The sequence below is a fragment of the Canis lupus genome, chromosome 2 (assembly GCF_048164855.1).
Source record: "Canis lupus baileyi chromosome 2, mCanLup2.hap1, whole genome shotgun sequence".
In the NCBI taxonomy this organism is placed as follows: Eukaryota; Metazoa; Chordata; class Mammalia; order Carnivora; family Canidae; genus Canis; species Canis lupus.
Genome location: NC_132839.1, coordinates 54,312,388 through 54,334,104, shown reverse-complemented (window position 1 = coordinate 54,334,104; position 21,717 = coordinate 54,312,388). Strand labels below are relative to the sequence as shown.

Sequence of the window (21,717 nt, the reverse complement as noted above, 5' to 3'; positions counted from 1 at the left end):
CGCTGCTAGCCGAGGGGACGACCCGGCCCAGCCCCGCGGTCCGCGCCGGCCCGGCCCTCGCCGAGCCCCTCGCCGCGCTCCTCGCCGCCCCACCTGGAGCTTCCTCCTCGGGGCGCAGGGAAGCCGGACCCTTGGGCGCGGGCGCACGTTTCCGCGGGCCCCGCGCCGCCGCGCACCAAGCGGAAGTGGCCGTGTTGTGACGGAAGGAGATGCTTTGTGGGAGCCGCCGGCGCTTGAAGAAACGTGGCCCGCAAAGATGATTCAAGCGATTCTGGTGTTCAACAACCACGGGAAGCCGCGGCTGGTCCGCTTCTACCAGCGTTTCGTGAGTGCGGCCTAGCTTCCTCCCGTCCCTTCGGCGCGCCCGTGTAGTCCCCACCCCTCGCTCCCCTGCCGGCTCCGGCCCGGGGCGTGACTCTCCCTCTCCGCGCTCCCGGAGGGACGCGGGCGCTGTCTGGCGGTCTGTCCACCCTCGCGGTCCCTCACCCCTCCCTGGACCCTCGCATCTCTCGGCTACGTGTGACACTTCCCCTGAGGTCTCAGGGCGCGCTGAACGACGGCGGGGGTGTGCCCCACCGAGCTCTCGCCTGGTGGAAGTCCCTTTCATCTCCTTGGTCCCCAAGCGCGGTTGTAGGAGCAGGAAGAAATACACCAGCTTAAGAGTTTCTGCTTGAGCCAAAAGGTCTGCGCTTATTTTGCTTCAGTGCTGGCTAGGACCGCCCAGGGACTGGCTGCCCCCTTCCTCCTGTAGAGTTGAAGAAAGTCTGCTTAAAAGTGGGAAGTGATGAGAAATTATAAATGCTGCCGCGTGAGGGCTCAATAGTTGATAAATGGAAACTTGAGTTTTCCTAAAAAAAGAAAAAAAAAAGAAAAAAAAAAACAACTTCTGGGAAAACACAAATGTCATTATTTGCCTCCCGCCCTTTGGTGTTGGATTTCTTCGTGACAAGGTTGCACAGTGTTACAGGCATAATTGGTGAAAGGAAGAGGGTAGAGTCAGAAAACTGTTCAGGCATCAGCTCATCTTTTTTTTTTTTTTTTTTGTCTCTGTTGATTCCGTGTTTCTTTTCTTTCTTTCTTTCTTTTTTTTTTTTGTCAAATAGAAATGAACAAAATAATTTTAACCTTTTTCATAGAATTTTTATTTTTTTAATTTTTAAAAAAGATTTTATTTATGTATTCACGAGAGACACAGAGAGGCAGAGACACAGGCAGAGGGAGAAGCAGGCTCCCTGTGAAGAGCCTGATTCCAGACTGGATCCCAGGATCCTGGTGATCCTGCCCTGAGCCAAAGGCAGAGGCTCAACCACTGAACCACGCAGGTGCCCCTTCATAGAATTTTTAAAGCTAGATGACATTTTATTAAATGCTTTTGAGATAAAACTATGGACATTCAATACAACCATTCAATTTGTCTTCGCGTTTTTGTGCGTGTTTCTTTTTCCACCTTTGGGCATTACTGAGAAATAAATCACATATGTATAGCTCACTTACTTTTTAAAATTTACTTTTCATTCTTACTACTTTATTAAGATTTTATTTACTTAGAGCAATCAAGGGGGGACAAACAGAGGGAGAGTCAGGCTCCAGGCTGAGCACAGAGCCCCACATGCGGCTGGATCCCAGGACCCAGCAGTCATGACCTGACTAAGCCACTCAGGCGTCCCTATAGTTCAACCATTTAAAATATACAGTTCAGGGGTGCCTGAGTGGCTCACTGGGTGAAGTATCTGCTTTCAGCGCAGGTCACGATCCCAGGGTCCTAGGATCGAGTCCCACATCCAGCTCCCTGCTCAGCAGGGCATCTGCTTCTTTCTCTCACTCTCCCACTATTCTCTCCCTTTCTCTCTTAAATAAGTAAAATCTTTTTAAAAAGTGGATTTTAGTATATTCACAAAGTTGTGGAACCATCACCACAGTCCATTTTAGGACATTTCCAATTCCCCAAAAAGAAGCCCATACCCATTAGGAATCATTCCCTATTTCCTCTTAACTCCCTCAGTTCTAGACAACCACTAGTCTGCTTTCTACTTTCTGTCTCTAAATTTGCCTGTTCTGGACATTTCATATAAATGGTATTCAATATGTGGTCTTTTATGATTGGCTTCTTTGCTCAGTATGTTTTTAAGGTTAATCCGGCTTGTAGCGTGTATTAGTTCTTCATTCCTTTTTTTTTTTCTTTTTTTTTTTCATTCCTTTTTATTGCCAAATTATATTCTGTTGTATGGATATACCACATTTTGATGTCCATCAGTTGATGTTTCTACCTATGGCTCTTGTGAATGATGCTGCTGTGAACATTCATGTACAAGTTTTTATGTGCACATATGTTTTCATTTTTCTTTTTTTTTTAAGATTTTATTTATTTATTCATGAGAGAGAGAGAGGGAGAGGGAGAGAGGGAGAAGCAGGCTCCATGCAGGGAGCCTGATGTGGGACTTGATCCCTGGTCTCCAGGATCACACCCTGGGCCAAAGGCAAGCACTAAACCACTGAGCCACCCAGAGATCCCCTGTTTTCATTTTTCTAGGTTATAAACCTAGCACTAAAATTGCTGGGTCGTATAGTAACTCTGGTGAACATTTTGAGAAATTGTCCAACTGTTTTTCCAAAGTGGCTGTACTGATTTATGTACCCTTCAGCAATGTATAGGAGTTCCAATTTCTCCACTTCCCTATCAACATTTGTTACTATCTTTCTGATAAGAAACACTTTAATGGGTATAAAGTGGATTCTCATTATGGTTTTAATTTGTTTCCCTAATGACTAATGATGTTGAGCAACTCTGCATGTCCTTATTGGCCATTGGTAAACTTTCTTTGGAGGACATAGGATTTTTATAAGAACCACATTAGCTTGTAAGTGAAAGTTACCTTGAAAATTGCAGAGAACTAAGAGATATAAGGGGTTGTTAAAAGTCTTTGAGATATCTAAGCAAGTGTTAGTTCACTTTTCTGTTGAAATTAGAAATTAGTTAGCTTCACCATTTCATAGCACTTCTCTGCTGCAACCTCCTCCTAGGGTCAGATAAATGGCTTTAGTTTGAAAGATGTTTTTGTCAGGTTAAAAAAAGTGCTGATATTTTAGCATGTTTTGTACTTCCAAGTACACAGAGTTAATCCTTTACAGTATCCTGGCGTCAGTTAGCTTTGTGACTTTAAATGGAAACCCGGAAAACAGTGACTGATTGACTCAAACTTAAAGCGAATAGTGATTAGCAGGTTTTCATTCATTCAGTAAATACTGAGCCATTGTTTATCCATGTTAAGTCAAAATTATGAAATGTAATTTCTCCACAATGACATTTTCCCTGGTTTTTTTTTTTTCAGTCTATTAAATAACCTTTCAAACTTAAGGCAGTGCTTAAATTCAAACTTAAATTCAATGCTTTAGAAAGAAGGGATTAACATTACTTGAGTCTATTTTCTGACTCTTAGGGCAAGTCCAATCTGAAGGTTTTCTTAAGCTTTGGTACTCAAAATGTATACCCAGACCAGCAGCATTGGTACCAGCATTGGTATTACCTGGACGCTTGTTAGAAATGCAATCTTAGGGATCCCTGGGTGGCGCAGCGGTTTAGCGCCTGCCTTTGGCCCAGGGCGCGATCCTGGAGACCCCGGATCGAATCCCACGTCGGGCTCCTGGTGCATGGAGCCTGCTTCTCCCTCTGCCTATGTCTCTGCCTCTGTCTCTCTCTCTCTCTTTGTGACTATCATAAAATAGAAAAAATAAAAAAAATAAAAAGAAATGCAATCTTAGAATATACCCCAAACCTACTAAATCAGAACCTATATTTTAATAACATTCCCAGGTGATTCGTTGCATATTGAAATGTAAGGGCATTGGTCTAGAGCTTTTAATTGCTTTTGTCTTAATGATCAGTGTATTTCTTCCATCATCCTTTTATTTTTTTTAAGATTTATTTATTTATTTGAGAGAGAGCAGGGGGAGGGGCAGAGAGAGAATCTCAAGCAGATTCCCTTCTGAGTGCACAACCCATGGCAGGGCCCAATCTCACGACTCTGAGATCGTAACTTGAGCTGAAAACAAGAGTTGGGTGACTGAGCCACCCAGGTGCCCCCCCATCGTCCTTTTTTTTTTTTTTTAAACCATATTTACTATGAACCTCCTCTGTATAGACAGAAATCAGTATGAGTTATCAAGAGGTATCATTACAGTTGAGCTTTCTTGTGTATGGTAGTGAAGAAAAGTATAACTTAAAATTCTAATCTGTAAATAGAATTTTTTTCTGTCAATAATACTTTGTTGGTGAGTAAATACCCCATCTTATATGTAATACCATATTTTACCAGTACAAAAGATGGAAAATTCAGGTTTTAAAAACATGGTTACACAATTAAATCTTGACCTCCCTGAAAGGTTAGACCTATTGACATTTGTTATTTGCCCTGGTGTAGATATATTCTAGGGGAAGGCAAAATACTCCAGGACTGGATCTTCTAGTTATTCTTTGGTCTTTTATGAGAGTTTATTAGTTCTCCTTCCCTTGTTTCTTTTTTTTTTTTTTTTTAAGATTTTATTTATTTTAGAAAGAGAGTATGAGTGGGAGGAGGGACTGAGGGAGAAGGGGAGAGAGAATCTCAAGCAGACTCTTCGCTAAGCATGGAGACTGAGGTGGTACTCCATCTCACAACCCTGAGATCATGACCTGAGCCGAAACCCAGTCGGATGCTAAACCAATTGAGCTACTCAGGCACCCTGCTCCTTTCCTTGGTTATTAACCATAAGGAAGTGTCGCTTTACCTCTCAGGACAGTAATGGTTAGTGACTTGATGTCCAGATAAATGTGCCCTAGCTTAATTCCTGTAACTGAGTCTTACCATTTTCCATAGATTCCCCTTTTATTTTTTCTGGAAACTGGTACCAAATCTTTAGATCGTTCCTGCTTAGAAGCACTTCTCTCCCTGTTCATCCATGGAATGTAGTTTTTCAGACATCCCCACTGATTCACTTTCTTTTATTCCATAGCCAGAAGAAATTCAACAACAGATTGTTCGAGAGACCTTCCATCTAGTTCTCAAGCGAGATGACAACATTTGTAACTTCTTGGAAGGTGGAAGGTAAATAATGGGCTTCAGTTTTCTATCCGTGTATCTACTGTTGGGTGTTCTTCATCACTGTTGCCTCTTCAAGTGGTACTCAAGTGTCAGGTGGGTACCTGAGCTGCCCAGGAAGAGACCCAGTTCTGTTTGGGAAGCTGTTGAATGATTGTGCTTCAGATGTTACTCATTTAGATGTTTGGTTTCCGGGAAGATGGTAGAAGAAAAAGTGAGGTAAAGTGGTTTTAGGTACCTCTGCCAAACCTGGTTGCTGTTCCCCTGGTAGAAATGGCCTGTTGTTTGCCTGTCTTCCCCTTTCTGTTGCGCCTATTCTCATTCTTTGGCATGGAGTTTTCTTCGATACATTTAAGATACAGCCATTTAAACATTTCCCATCTTCCACAGTTTGATTGGTGGCTCTGACTACAAATTGATTTATCGGCACTATGCTACACTCTACTTTGTGTTTTGTGTGGATTCATCAGAGAGTGAACTTGGAATCTTGGACCTCATCCAGGTATGTGTAGTCAGCTAATGATGGCAGCCACTAATGAGAATTTGCACTGGATTTTTGAGTAACCATCCTGTAGATCTTTTTGTCAGTCTCTTTATTGATGCTGGTAAGAATTGCCAGATGTCCACCATATGGTGCTGTAAGAAAGCTCCTAGCAACCCTTAAAAACTAGAGCTTTTGGACTCATTGGTTTCTACTGAGCCCTCTCACTGCCTTTGGTTTTCATGTACAATTCTGACACCAATTCCAATGTGTGTGCTTCCCCCTCCACCACCACCTAGCAGTTAACTCAGTTCTCTGTGGGCAGTGACTAGGTGTCCCACAAATTTAACTCAATTCTGACACTATCTACCTGGAGATAGATACCAATCACAACTCCAGGGTGGTATCACCTGTGCTTCTGACTGGCTATAGATCAGGGAGGTTCCCATGACTTCCTCCTTGGGTTTGATTTGCTAGAGTGGCTCATAGAACTCTTGAGAGGAACATGTTGCTTACTAGATTACCAGCTTACTATAAAAGGATATAACTCAGGAATAGCCAGATGGAAGAGATTTACAGGGCAAAGAATGGGGAAGTGAGGAAAGGACATGCCCTTTCCAGTCAGGCCACTCTCCAAAGTCCACCAACCCGGAAGCTCTCAAAACAATGTCCTGTTGGATTTCTCTGGAGATTGAGGGTGGGACTGAAAGTTCCAATCCTCTAATTGTATGGTTGGTTCTCTGACTACCAGCCTCCATTGTTAGGTGCTTTCTAAAAATCATCTTATTAACATAAACAGGACATCTTTATCATTTAAGAGCTCTATGCCAGAAACAGAGATGAATACCAAATATTTTCTTTTCTTTTTTTTTTTTTTTAAAGATTTTATTTATTTATTCATGAGTGACACAGAGAGAGAGACACAGAGAGAGAGACACAGGCAGAGGGAGAAGCCGGCTCCGTATAGGGAGCCTGACATGGGACTCGATCTTGGGTCTCCAGGATCAGGCCCTGGGTTGATGGCAGCACTAAACCGCTGAGCCACCCGGGCTGCCCCCAAATATTTTCTTATTATAAATTATAGTATCATATCATCTTTTGAAATTTTTTTCAACTGTCAAACCGATTGACATTTAAGAATTCATACTTTTTATTTTCACTTGTAATTCTAGCCTAAGACAAAGAGACTTGATGTTTTAGTTAGTCTGTGCAATCTTGACATAGGTAAACATGATTTCTTTAGGATTTTTGAAAATGGCTTACAGATTTTTTAAAAGATTTTATTTATTTACATGTTTGTTTATTAATTTATTTGCGAGAGATGGAGAGAGAAAGCAAGCATCAGCAGGGGGAGAGGCAGAGAGAGAAGCAGACACCCCACCAAGCAGGGAGTCTGATGCAGGGCTAGATCCTAGGAACCTAGGATCATGACTCAAGCCCAAGGCAGACACTTAACCTGACTGAGGCAACCAGGTGCTCCTGGAATTTTTTTTTTTTTTTTTTTTTTAAGTAATTTCTGCATCCAGTGTAGGGCTCAAACTCAGAACCCTGAGAGCAAGAGTCACATACTGTATCAGTAAGTCAGCCAGGTGCCCCTATTCCATCATTTTATACATGAAATTTTAGGCAGGCTTCCTTTAAGTGACTTAAGTTTCTTAAGTAGAAAGCACTGAAATAGAAGCTTGCATTAAAATCTAATTAACAATTATAGAAAACTAGCTACAAAAATATAAATTTTACATTCAGAAAATCATTTTAAGATGATTAATTTAAAATCATGCTTATATTCGCATACAGTATATAACAGTACAAATTATCTAAAAAAGAGTATCTCTAAGATGATTTAAAAAGATTTTAAAAAATATTTTATTTATTCATGAAAGACACAGAGAGGCAGAAACACAGGCAGAGGGAGAAGCAGGCTCCTCACGGGGACCCCAATGTGGGACCCGACCCTCAAACTGGGATCATGCCCTAGCCAAAGGCAGATGCCCAACCTCTGAGCCACCCAGACATCCCTAAAAAGCTTTCTTTTCTTTTCTTTTCTTTTTTTATTTTTAATATTTTTTATTTATTTATTAGAGATACTGAGAGAGAGAGAGAAGCAGGCTCTATGCTGGGAGCCCGACGTGGGACTCGATCCTGGGTCTCCAGGATCACACCCTGGGCTGAAGGTGGCGCTAAACTGCTAAGCCACCGGGGCTGCCCCCTAAAAGGCTTTCTTAAAACACCTGAGTCAGATTGAACATTGAGAGTCAGTGTGGCATAAAAGAAAGAGCTTAAGATCTAGAATCAGAAAACCTGCATTTGAGTCCTGGATCTACCATCTGAATATAGAAGTAATAGGTTCTAGGATTCAATTGTGACAATGTATTTTATAGTATTATAAACTGTAGAATGCTATAGAAATGTGCATGTAATAAGTGTATTAGAAGAAAAAGGAAATACATAAAAAAGGAAATGATAATATATTTTTAAAACTAAGATGCAATTGTTGGAGGAAATGCACTCCCTACAGTGGAATGGGCATTTATTAAATAGTGTGCATTGGATTTGGGAAGATAGATATGTAAAAGGTGAAAATAATAGGAACCCGGGTTTGTCTTTGAAAAGACAATAAAATTGGGATGCCTGAGTGGCTTAGCGGTTTAGCTCCTGCCTTCGGCCCAGGGCGTGATCCTGGGGTCCCGGGATCAAGTCCCACATTGGGCTCCCTGCGTGGAGCCTGCTTCTCCCTCTGCCTGTGTCTCTGCCTCTCTCTCTCTCTCTCTGTGTGTGTCTCTCATGAATAAATAAAATCCTTTTTTTAAAAAAAGAAAAAATCAATAAATAGTTGGCCTAATGTTTTGAGGATAAAAGTCAGAAAACATCACCATGTTTTTAGAGGATGATATACATAGTTGTATTACTAATGTATTTGAAATAGCTGAGTTCAAAACGTAAGTACCCAAATTAGATCAACAAGGCACTTAATCCAGTATCAGGATGAAATAAGAAAGGATTAAAAAAAAACTGACTCCATAATAGATGAGGTAGAATTTTTTTTAATGTTGAAGTACAATAAAACCTCCATTGTATAAGGTATTTCCTAAACTGAGAATTAAAAAATCAGACTACTTAAGCATATTTTACAGTGTAAATGGTTAGTATCCAAAAGCCTCTCAAAAAAAAATGTTACTCAAATATTGCATATTAGTTTTGGTACGCAATTATTTAAAGAAGATTTTAGCCAATAGTCATTTGTAGCAAGGAGTCAGGAGACCTAACTCTTGTTTCTATCTGCCCTATTAATAAGCAGTGTGGCCTTAAATCATTTATGCATTTTTGGCTGTAGGGTTCTTGTTTTATGCTTTGGCTCCTCTGTGTTTCAATTTACAAGTATACTAGTTGTTCTTTTCTAGTTCTGAAAGTATTCTTGGGAATACTGCATACTAAAAGAATGATTCATTGTGTCCAAATTGTCTTTATCCCAAGGATACAAGCCAGTTTAACAAGAGGAAAGTTCTTAGAATCTATTAACAGCAGTAAGAAAGATAGTGGAGACTGACAGAGTTGAATCAGAGAGAAATGATTTTCCAAATTATATCCCTGAAATGCTCTCGAATTGGAATAGAAAGCATTTTTATTTGATTATATAGTGCATGTTTGTTTATTATAAACTGTTTATTGTTGAAGAAATAACACATTTATGTGGTTTAAAATTTTTCTTTTAAGCTTGTTAAACTTGTCCCCGTACTGAACTTTATTATTAGCTCTAATGGCTTCTGAGTGATTATTTTGGATTTCTTAGGTATGTAATAATTTCATCTGCAAGCCACGTAAAGCTAATCCTGCATTAACTGAACTTTTCCCTCAAAACATACCTTTGCATTTCTTGGCCATTCATTCTTCCTGATAAATTCACAAAAAAGATATGCTAAACATGCCAATATAGTTTCAAGAATGCCAGTAAAATGAAACTATCACCCAGATTAAGAAACAGTACATTGCTAGTTCCATAAATCAAAGCTCCTGTATACTCTTTCTTACTTCCATCCACTCATTCATTGCATCCCTCCTCAGACTTTTGTGTTGGTCATCCCTTTGCTTCTCTTTATGGTTTTACCATGTGATGTACATTCCCTAATGGTTATTTATCTTAGTTTGGAAAATCTGAGTGGCAGGCACAAAATTTAGCTGTGTAAGGTAAGGGTAACTTGCCACTTTTAGATGAAGGCTCCCAACAGAAGATAAGTTGAACAGTGCATCTGGATCATGGTCTGGCTTCAGCATCCCTGAGAGTGTACCTAAGCTCCTTCTGGGTACATCTGAGGGCAAAGTCGTGTGAGTGCATCTGGAGATATAGCTTGCCATAGGCAAGGCATCAGGCTCTGGCTGTCTAGCAGAAACATGGCCGGGAGGAATGGACCACTCCACACTGTCTCTCAGCTTGTCCTGACCATACCCCTGGTTTGTTTTTTCTTTCTTTCTTTTCTTTTTCTTTCTTTTCTTTTCTTTCTTTCCTTTCCTTTTTCTTTCTTTTCTTCCTTCCTCCCTTCCTCCCTTCCCTTCTCTTCTCTTTTCTTTTCTTTCTTTTCTTTTTTTTATGATTTTATTTATTTATTTGAGAAGGGGAGAGAGAGAGAGAAAGAAAGAAAGAAAGAAAAAGAAAGAAAGAAAGAAAGAAAGAAAGAAAGAAAGAAAGAAAGAAAGAAAGAGAAAGAAAGAAAGAAAGAAAGAAATGAACAAGCATAGGAGCAGGGGCAGAGGGAGATTCAGACTCCCCACAGAGTAGGGAGCCCATTGCGGGGCTGTATCCCAGGACCTAGAGATCATGACCTGAGCCGAAGGAAGACGCTCAACTGACTGAGTCACCCAGGGGCCCCCATACTCAAGGTTTTCAAGAGTAAGTCAAAGCACATTTCAGTGAAGGTAAAAAATGTGTGTCATCAGCTGATTCAGGCAGCAGAGAAGTAGAAGAGATATTAGATTATTTCCATTTTCCTTTTTCTTTTTAACACAAATAAAACTATTGTATGTCTTTATGCAGACAGGTCTATTCACATCCTGCTGAAAACAGAATTCCTGAGTCAAAGAGATGAATATTTCTAATTATAATGCCTGTAGCAAGATAGATACTCAGGAAAGCTATATTAATGTACAATGACTCCAGGACTGTTTGAGTTCATGTTTCTTCCTACTTCCAACATTGAAATATGTCCTTTTTAGTCTCTACTCAAAGGTAGAGTGGTGCCTCAAATATCTGAATTTTTACATATTAATCATGCCTACTTTTTCCATGTGTAAATTTACAGTTATTTTCAGATAGACCTTTTATAATATAATTGAACCGCTTGTCCAGTAAAGCCTAGATCCTGATTTATAGTTTCATATTTCATCTATTCTATGATACACACTTATTTTCCCACACTTTAGTAACTCGTACATCAGGATATATTACAATAAATGACACCTTAGATTGGTAGCATTTTTTTTCTTACCACAAAAATAGTGTTTTCTCTTATAATCAATGAAAAGTAATTCTCTGTATATTTTTGAGTTTATCTTAAAACTTTTTTCTAAACTACTATATTAAAATGTAAATAATCCATTTTACTTCCCATGTTGAAGAAACCTTAATTTATAAGATTTAGAGTAGAATCCAAACTCCCTGTCAGCCTACAAGGCGGTCATGATCTAGCTCCTTTGTTTTTCTCTGTTTGAAGTCATCATATTCATGCACACCTTCAGGATATTCTAGCCATTTCTGCCTTCTTTCTGTTCCTCAGACACAGTACATTTTTGCTTCAGGGCCTTTGCACTTGTTCTGTCCATTAGAATGCTCTCGCTTGAGTTCTTTTCCTCTTTTGCTCTTCAAATGACTGGCTTCATTATTCATGACTTTGCTCAAGCATTGATCCTCTAAGACTTTCATGAAGGCTTGTCTGAAGTAACTCCCACCCCATCATGCTGCTCGTTTCCTTTAGAGCACTTATGACAGTAGAAAAGATCTTGTTCATATCTTGTTCTTTCCACACCAAGAACATAAGCCTGACGAGAACATAACTTGTTGGCTGAGGCAGCCCCTCAGTAGAGTAGAATGATCTGTGTCTAGCACGTAGTAACCACTCAACTAAATGTTGGTTAAATAAACATTATACTTAGTGAGATTTAGTTTTTATTTATCATTTTGTTCCAGAATTGTTTCTCTTTCTGCATGAGTTTCATGCTGTTTATTTATTGTTGTTAATGTAGGTTCATATACTTAGTAAGATCAGTTATTCCCCCAGATGCAGTTCTTTTTCAATATATTCTCTGATATTTATAACCATTTATCCAGCTGTATACATTCTTGAATAATTTGCAGTAGTCCCAGAAGTCTCTGTTGGATTTATACTTAGAAAGGAATTAAAAATAACATTTCTTTCCATTTATTCATTTCTTCTTTCAGATCCTCTATTAAAGTCTTGTTTCTTTTCACATAAAGTCCTAATATCTTATGGTTTATTCTGAAATTTTAAGATATTAAGTTTTCATTCACAATGAATGAAAACTTCACAAATGTTTCATATCATTATACAACTTTCCCTTTAACTCTGTTAAACTGTTCACTCTCCATTGAAACTCTATACTTATCTCCTCTTCTTCGCTAATCATAAGTCGCTAATCATAAGTTTATCTTCCTATCACCATTGTTTCCAATTAAAAAGTATATATGTTATTAAGCTTTTTAGCACAAAGATTTAAATCTTTTTAACACAAGATTTATTTCAATATATGTTGAGATATGGAACTTTCTTCTTTTCCATATCATTATCCAGTTTCTCCAAATTATTCAGCTTCCTGTCATTTTGCTACCCCTAGCTTAAACTTAAAATTTCTATATAGATTTAGGCCTATTCCTGGAATTTCAAGGTTATTGTTTTGGGTTTTTAAAATTATATAAGTAGAAAAAATATTTTTAAAAATCCTACAAATACTACATCAATATATTCTTTTTATAAAAAATTCAAATAGTTTATTAAGTATAATGGAGAAGTCCTTCCCTTGGCATTCATCCCTTCTCTCTCATACAGCACTCCCCTCTCTAGAGGTAGCCCCTATTAAGTCTCAATGCATGTACACACACGTGTTATACACATTAACTTTGTAAAATAAAAAATAGTCACACAATATTAGTTCTGTAACTTGCTTTTTATCACTTAATAATAAGTCTTGGAGCTTTTTCCATTTCATATATACTTTTTATTAGTGCATGATTTTATAATAAAGTTTATTATATTATATATATTATAATATATATATTACATTATATAAATGAATTATAATAATATAAATGAGTCTGCCATAATCTTTTATGCGGCACCCAGTATATGTTTTTTTTTTTTTTTTTCCAGCATCTGTTTCAAACAGCACTGAGTACTACTACCCTTGCACATGTATCTGTATGCCCATGTGATAGTTTCTTTGGGATAGATTCCTAACATTGGAATTGCTGCTTTGATTAAAGGATGTGTATTTTTTAAATTGATAGGTATTACCAGATTGTTTCCCCGAAAAAGGCCTGTTTCCCCATAACTTCACCAACTTTCAATATGAAGACTATTTCCAAATGTTTGCAAATCTTATGGGTGAAAACAGAGAAATTCATTGTTTTCCCTAGCTTTCTTGAATATTGATGAACCTCATGGCTCTCAGTGTTTATTGGTCATTTATATTTGAAAATATCTGACCATAGCGTTTGTTCACTTTTCTCATGGCCATTTGTTTTATTCATTTGTAAGTGTTGCATTTTTTCTTAACTTTCGGATATCAATCCTTTTTCTGTTAAACTTGCTGCAAATATTTTCTCATAGCCATTGGTCTTTTAACTTTAGGTAGTTATGCCGGTTGATATTTTTCCTGATAATTCCAAGCTATAAAAAGGTTTTCCAATATTGCAGTTCCTTTATTTTTCTTTTGAGAAAACTATTTTTAAAAATTTCTTCAAATATATATATGTATATATATTTTTAGACTCCGTAAACTTGATTGATGACATATAAAGACAACTCTTATTTGTTCTCCTTATTCTTCAGCTCTTTTCTTTCATTTAAAAAAAATTTCCAGTGTAGTTAACATACAGTGTTATATTAGCTTCAGGTATACAATATAGTGATTCAGCAGTTCTGTGCATTACTCAGTGTTTGTCACTCTAAGTGTACTCTTTTTTTTTTTTTTTTTAAGACTTTATATTTATTCATGAGAGACACAGAGAAAGGCAGAGACATAGGGGAAGAAGCAGGCTCTCTGTGGGGAACCTGATGCGGGACTCGATCCCAGGACCCCAGGATCATGACCTGAGCCAAAGGCAGGCGCTCAACCACTGAGCCACCCAGGTGCCCCTCTAAGTATACTCTTAATCCCCTTCACCAGTTTACCCAACCCCCCTTCCACCTCTCTTCTGGTAACCAACCAGTTTATTCTGTATTTAAGAGTTAGTTTTTTGGTTTCTTTTTTTGTTGTTCATTTGTTTCTTAAATTCCTCATGAGTGATATCATACAATATTTGTTTTTCTTGGACTGATTTGTTTCACTTAGCATAATACTCTCTAGCTCCATCCATGTTGTTGGAAATGGTAAGATTTCTTTTTTTTTTTTTTTTTCTTTTTATGGTTGAGTAATACTCTGTGTGTATGCACACCACATCTTTATTTATCTATCTTTGGATGCCTTGGTTGCTTCCATACTTGGCTGTTGTACATAATGCATATACCTTTTTGAATTAGTGTTTTCATATTGTTTGGATAAATACCCAGTAGTGGAATTTTTGGATCATATGGTAATTCTGTTCTTAATTTTTTGAGAAACTTCATACAATTTTCTATAGTGACTGCACCAGTTTGCATTCCCACCAGCAATGCACAAGGGTCCCTTTCTCCACATCCTTGCTAAAGCTTCTTGTTTTTTTGTTTTTGACTCTAGCCGTTCTGACTGGTGTAGGTGATACCTCCTTCTGCATTTCCCTGAGGATGAGTGATGTTGAGCATCTTTTCCTGTGCCTGTTGGCCATCTGTATATCTTCTTTGGAGAAATGTCTATTCGTGTTTTCTGCCCATTTTTAAATTGGATTATTATTAATTTTTATTAATTTTTTTTGCTGTTGTATAAGTTCTTTTTGTATTTTGGTTACTCCTTATTGGATATGTCATTCGCAAATAACTTCTCCCATTTTCTAGGTTGTCTTTTTACTTTGTTGACTGTTTCTGTTGCTGTGCAGAAGCTTTTTATTGTGATGTAGTCCCCGTAGTTTTTTTCCTTTTGTTTCCCTTGCCTTAGGGGACCTTTCTAGAAAAATGTTGCTATGGTCAGTGTCAGAGAGATTACTGTTTCTAGGATTTTTATGGTTTCTAGTCTCAAATTTAGATCTTTAATCCATTTTGAGTTTATTTTTGTGTATGATATAAGTGGTCCCAGTTTCATTCTTTTGCATGGAGCTGTCCAGTTTTCCCAATAGTATTTGTTAAAGAGACTTTCTTCCATTGTATATTCTTTTTCTTTTTAAAATAATAGTTTTCTTTTTTTTTTTTTAAGATTTTATTTATGCATGAGAGACACAGAGGAGAGACACAGAGAGAGAGAGAGAGGCAGAGACACAGGCAGAGGGAGAAGCAAGCTCCATGCAGGGAGCCCGATACGGGACTCAATTCCAGGTCTCCAGGATCATGCCCTGGGCTGAAGGCGGCGTTAAACGGCTGAGCCACCTGGGCTGCCCTCCATTGTATATATTCTTGCCTCCTTTGTCAGAATAATTGACCATATAATCGTGGGTGGGTTTATTTCTGGGCTATCTAGTCTGTTCCATTGATCTATGTGTCTGTTTTTGTGCCAGTACCATACTGTTTTAATTACTATAGCTTTGTACTGTATCTTGAAATCTGGGATTGTGATACTTCCTGTTTTGTTCTTTTTCAGGAATGCTTTGGCTATGTGGAGTCTTTTGTGGTTCTATACAAATTTTACAATTGTTTGTGTTCTAGTTCCATGAAATATGCTGTTGGTGTTCTGATGGAGATTAAATTAAATGTGTGAATTGCTTAGGGTGGTCTGGCCATTTTAACAGTATTTGTTCTCCTGAGAAAACCATTTTTATCACTATCACCACCCAGTTTATTTGCACTAGATTATGTAGCAAATGGCCAGATTGCTTATAGAACATCTGCATAACATTTGTTTCATGTTTCAAGAGACAAAAATAACTGCAAAAGGTTCAATACAAAAGTACACAAGATGGCACAGATAATCCATGTATGAAACTTCATCCCACCTGCAGCTTTTATAAATTTTAAAAGTAGAATTCATAAACTAAAAAATTTGTCCTGTAGGGATGCTTGGATGGCTCAGTGGTTGAGCATCTGCCTTTGGCTCAAGTTGCGATCCCGGGGTCCTGGATTGAGTCCCACATCAGGCTCCGGGCAAGGAGCCTGCTTTTCCTTCTGCCTCTCTCTCTGTGCCTCTCATGAATAAATAAAATAAAATAAAATGTAAAAAAATTGTCCCATAAAGTTTAATGGAAGGAGATTTAGCCTGATTGTAACACTAACACCAGTGTCACTGATTAGATTTTTATAAAGTTATATTCCCCCCCCAGCTTTATTGAGTATAATTGATGTATAGTATTACATGTATATAGTATTGTGTGAGTTTAAAATATATAGTCTGTTGGTTCAGTGCACTTACATGTTGCAAAATGGTTAGCACTGTATCATTAGCTAACACTTCTTATTGCATCACACAATTACCTTTTTTATTTTTGTAGTGAGAATCCTATTTTTCAATAAATTAAAGTCAGTATGATACCCATGCAAGCTAGAATGCCAGCCATCTGGTGTACAAGGACCTGACATCAGAACAAGAAGTCTGTAAAGTCCAGACTTTAAAAGTGTGATTTTTTTTTTCAAGCTGAATCCATTCCTTGCATTATGTGTAGGTTTACGATCTTGCCATTTCATACTGATAGCTAGATTTCCAAATACAGTTGACCCTTGAACTGTGCTAGACCCACTTATACATGGATTTTCTTATTAAAAAAATATTATAGTGCACTACTGTAAGTATATTTTCCTTATGATCTTAATAACATTTTTTTAGCTTACTTTAGTGTAACAATGCAGTGTATAATACATATAACATACACAATATATGTTGGTTGATTGTCTTTGTTATTGGTAAGACTTCCAGCTACTAGTAGTAGGCTATCAGTAGTTAAATTTGGGGGGAATCAAGTTATAGATGGATTTTTGACTGTGTGGGAAGTGTGGGAGGGTCAGCGCTTCTAATCTCCATGTTCTAAAGTCAACCATACTTCTTCCTGTTGCTTAGTTTTGGAACTTTCTACATCAGCTGAGCTATATCCATCTTCATCTTCACTTGCAATACCACTTAGTTTTCTAAATTTGATATTTTGGTTGTTTTCAAAATTCAGTATATTCTATATTTTAAGGAGGCTGGGATTTGTCCCCTTCTTTCTTGCCATGCTGAAGCGTCTGCTTTTTCCTCCTGTTCAGCTGGTTTCACTGGATTCACAACTACTAGGTTGTAATAACTAGATAAGATTATTCTGATCTCTGCCAAAGTGTTAGTTTGGGCTAACATTTGAGCCATAGCTGTTTGAGGAGTCATAGTAGTCCCCCACTATGCACAGCTTTGCTTTTCCTGGCTTTAGTCACATGGGTCAACCAAGGTCCAGAAGCTTGTCCTTCTGACTTATCAGAGGGTCAGTAGTAGCCTGATACTATGTCACAGCACTTATATCACTCACCTCACTTCATCTCACCATGCAGGCATGTTTTTATCTCTTGTCATCACAGGAAGAGTGAGTATAGAACAGTAAAATCTTGAGAGAGCAAGGAAGAGACCAGATTTATGTAACTTTTGTTACAATATATTATTATAATTGTTCTATTGTTCATTTCTTAGTGGGCCTCATAAACTAAACCATCACAAATGTATGCATATAGGCCATAGTCTGTACAGGGTTGGGTATTGCTTGTGGTTTCAGCACCCACAGGGGTCCCAAGGTGCTCCCCCTGGACAAGGGGAGCTTGCTGTACCACCCACAAGGCCAGAGCATTGAGAACAGCCTCCTGTCGCTGTGGCTGTTTCTTGTTTTTGTTTTTCAACAACTGCCTCTTGCCAGTCTTGTCATTTTCAGCCTCTGCCCTTTCCAGGCCCCTAGCTAAAGCTTTTTGTGCAACCATAGCTATTTCTGTCTCTGAAGAAGGCTAGACTAGGAGTTTGGCTTAAAGTTTTGTGAATTCTAGGGATCCCTGGGTAGCTCAGCGGTTTAGCGCCTGCCTTTGACCCAGGGCGGTCCTGGAGTCCCGGGATCGAGTCCCGCGTCAGGCTCCTGGCATGGAGCCTGCTTCTCCCTCTGCCTGTGTCTCTGCCTCTCTCTCTCTCTCTCTCTGTCTATCATAAATAAATAAATAAATCTTAAAAAAAAAAAAACTTCTCCTTTTCTATTGTCTTCTTTCTACCTGTCATCTCTTCCTGTGCTGCTCCTGCTTCTACCCCTATGCCTGTTGGTGCTGAGCAGGAATTAGATCTGATCCACAGTGCTTCCCCTGCTTCTGGATCATTGTTCCTTCGTTTTTCTGCTTCTAGATTATGACTTCTTGATCATTTCCACTCCCTGCTTCTATTGTGATGATGCCTTTAATGAGACGGTAGGTCTTGAGTGACTTCTGCCTCTTGATGACTTACTTTCTTTGTGTTTGTGTCTGTCCACACCATTTTCTTTTCTTTCTTTTTCTTTTCTTTTCTTTTTTTTTTTTTTTGTCCACACCATTTTCAGATGAATTTAGCCTCTCCTTTCCTTTATAAGAAAAGTGTTCTTTGTCATTATGTTCCTCAAGTTTGTATTTCTTATAGGATTTATTTTTAGATTCATGTCTTATTATTTTGCTATCTGAGTCTGTAGCATCTTCAGTTTGTTCATACATTAGCATATTCTTTGCTTCTGCTCTGGCTCCTGCATTTTCTTCCTACATTATCTGAATTTTATGTTCTTTTGATCTTGATCATGATCTTGAATGATGGTATCTTGAAGCTCTAAAAGAAACAGATACATCTGACTGCTCTTTTTTTATCTTTATCTGGGAATATCTTTTCTGAAGCTATCCCATCTCATTCTGTATTACTGGCCTATTTGAGAACCCAGTTTTTAGGGATTAAATTGGGTCTCCTCAAATTTATATGTTGAGGCCCTAACCCCCAGTGTGACTATATTTAGAAATGAGTGCTTTCAAGGACGTTATTATGGTTAAATGACATCATAGGGGTGGGGCTCTGATCCGATACAATTTGTGTTCTTATAAGAAGTGGAAGAGGGATCCCTGGGTGGCGCAGCGGTTTAGCGCCTGCCTTTGGCCCAGGGCGCGATCCTGGAGACCCGGGATCGAATCCCATGTCGGGCTCCCGGTGCATGGAGCCTGCTTCTCCCTCTGCCTGTCTCTCTCTCTGTGTGACTATCGTAAATAAATAAATTAATTAAAAAAAAAAAAAGAAATGGAACAGACACTAGAGATTTCTCTCTTTCCATGTGCACAAACCATAGAAAGTCCCTTCAAAGACAGTGAGAAGGTGGCTGTCTGTGAGCCTGGAGGAAATCCCTCATCAAGGAACCAGTTCTGCCAGACCTTGATCTGGGATTGTTAGCCTTCGACACTGAGAAAATAAATTTCTGTTGTTTAAGCCACATAGCCTGTGGTGTTTTGTTATGGCAGCCCAAGATAACTAATACACCAATCTTAATTTCATTAACCCTCTTTAATAAAAGCAGGCCCTTGGCACAGTGCTGTTAAGAAATACAGTCTCCTTTTCCTCACCTATGTGATGTTCCAGGCATCTTACTCCAGAGTCCTGGTTGCTGTGGCAGTGCTATTTTAACAATACCAGCCACCCAGAAGCTTCCCATGGACTGACTAAATCTGCTCCCTTTGCAAGACCTGAGGGGCACAAAGGAGATCTTCCATTGCTTTTCTAGTTTGTTTTTAACATTTAGCTCAGTAGTATCTGTAAGGTGTTCTATGTCTGTATTGGGACAGGTAGCTACCTTTAATTTTTCCCCTGAAGAATAGCCATTTGTCCCAGTACGGTCAACTATTGCATCTTTTCCCCACCAATTAAAAATTTTGTCAAATCACTTTGTCAAAAATTGTATTTTCTTGGCATGAGAGGCCCCATGTATGATGAAGTGTGTCCCCAAACCTGGTAGGGCAGGGAAGAGGAAAGGCAATGCGCAGTAAAGGGAGAGGAAGAGGATTTAGTGGTGTCAGCCACTGGAGGCTACATGAATGTGGCAACAGGTATGGGAGCTCTGGGCTTGGAAGCAGCTGGGCGTGGAAGCAGCCGGGCAACTGCAGGCTACAGTGACTCTTTCAGAGACTGCTGTGGCTTTCATGCTTTTGGTCTTCCTAGAGTACCTCTGAAAATATTACACACAAAGTCAACTTTTTAATTTTCTTAGGCTTCAAAACCCATGATATGCCCATGATGTGTCCCTGTGCTTCACTGGATTTCTCAACAGTGGCTTTTCAGCATAACTTGTCTGAAATTCTTGAAGTACAGAATTCAAGCCGATGGTAGATTTTATCATGATTTGAATTTGGTCTATTGACCCAATAATTTCAGAGAATTCATTTTTGTTCATAATTGCATAGACTTCTAGAGCCAGCATTATTAAGCTTTAAGGCAAAAGCCCACTTTTGCTTTTTATGGAAGGTTTTGCTTTAAGACATAGATACAATGCACTTTAATTTACCTTTGTCTTAATTTATAGTAGGTTTTGTATGAATTTTAACCCTTTAACAAATTTCCAAAACTGGATTATGCGTTTGACAGTAATTAAAATGATTTGCTACATCTTCGGGGAAGGGAATGTATTTTCTCATACACATCTATAAATATCAGTATTTTATATACTGTCCCATACTTTTATTCCTATGTTAGTATTTTACTATTTTAATGAGCAAAGCTATGCAGTGAATTTTGATACCTAGTAACACTAGTCATTCTTTTAAGTCCTATTGGGAACTTCCAGATTTCTAAGTTCATTTTTTTCTTTTAAAACTAGAGGCCATGTATATATATACACAAGGATAGAACAGGAGAGGAAACAATAGCAAGTAACTTTTTGGAAGGAGGAAAGAATATGGATGCTTGGTAATTGACTTGGTAAGTCCAAGGAAGCCACATCCTGGGCCAGCGTAGAGAAGGCTGACAGCCAAACTGCTACACTGCATGGAAGCCTCACAAGGCACTGAGCTGGCACCACAGCCACTGGGTGTGGTGTGGAGTGGGCAGGGAAAGATGCCTGAGAACCAGTTAGATCCCTAAATCCTTTCCCTAGTTCTGGTTCTCCGGTTTGGGGGACACCAGACATGATTGATGGTGCATGTCATGGGGATCAAATGAACATGTACCTTGTAAATGTTGTATACTGACTTCCTAGCCCTTTGCCACCACTTAGCACCCAAATTTTGGGTAGCTAGTCTTTTAGTCTTCAGGCTGGAAATCGTAAAATTTCTTTGGGAAATCTGAGCAATCTAAGGGGAAGGAATTTTAAAAAGGCTTAAGGGGATGAAGGGGAGGATCCCCAGCAAATAGCTAGAGTTGTGGAGCTTCCAATCAGCCTTTGATTCTTCTGATTAAAAAAACAAGGATGATCAGTAATCTGATAAAAGCCTCTAACATTGCAGATGGAGCTTAAATGATCAAACCATAAAGAGCAATGTAGAGGAGATAGAGACCATAAAAGAAAGGAAAACAATAAAACAAACAAACCTGTCTTTAAGCCACAGGGAAATAAAAAACGGACTGCTAAATAAAAAAGAAAAATGGAACAAAATGTTCTTTTAGAAATTAAAGACCTGGACACCTGAGTGGCTCAGTCAGTTAAGAGTCTGCCTTGGGTCATGATCCTGGGGTCCTGGGATCAAGCTCCCTCATCAGGCTCCCTGCTCAGCAGGAAGCTTGCGTCTCCCTCTGCTTCTGCTTGTACACACGCGTGCATGCACTCTCTCTGCTTGTACACACGTGTGTGTGCACTCTCTCTCTGTGTCAAATAAAATTTTTTTTAGAAAAATTAAAAACCTGAGAGAAAACTGGAAGGGAAAGGATGAGAAGGGATGCCTGGGTGAC

General features: G+C 38.8%; 1 protein-coding gene across 2 annotated transcripts in view; it reads left to right on the top strand.

Annotated features, from left to right (window-relative positions):
- Positions 1 to 166: 166 nt before the first annotated feature.
- AP3S2 (adaptor related protein complex 3 subunit sigma 2) overlaps positions 167 to 21,717 on the top strand; it is a 57,641-nt gene continuing 36,090 nt past the window's right edge. For both annotated transcript variants that reach the window (XM_072799959.1, XM_072799949.1), the window contains exons 1-3: positions 167 to 325; positions 4,990 to 5,081; positions 5,466 to 5,577. In XM_072799959.1, coding sequence (XP_072656060.1) covers positions 257 to 325; positions 4,990 to 5,081; positions 5,466 to 5,577 — 273 coding nt within the window. In that variant the 5' untranslated portion in view covers positions 167 to 256. The remainder of the gene's footprint in view (positions 326 to 4,989; positions 5,082 to 5,465; positions 5,578 to 21,717) is intronic.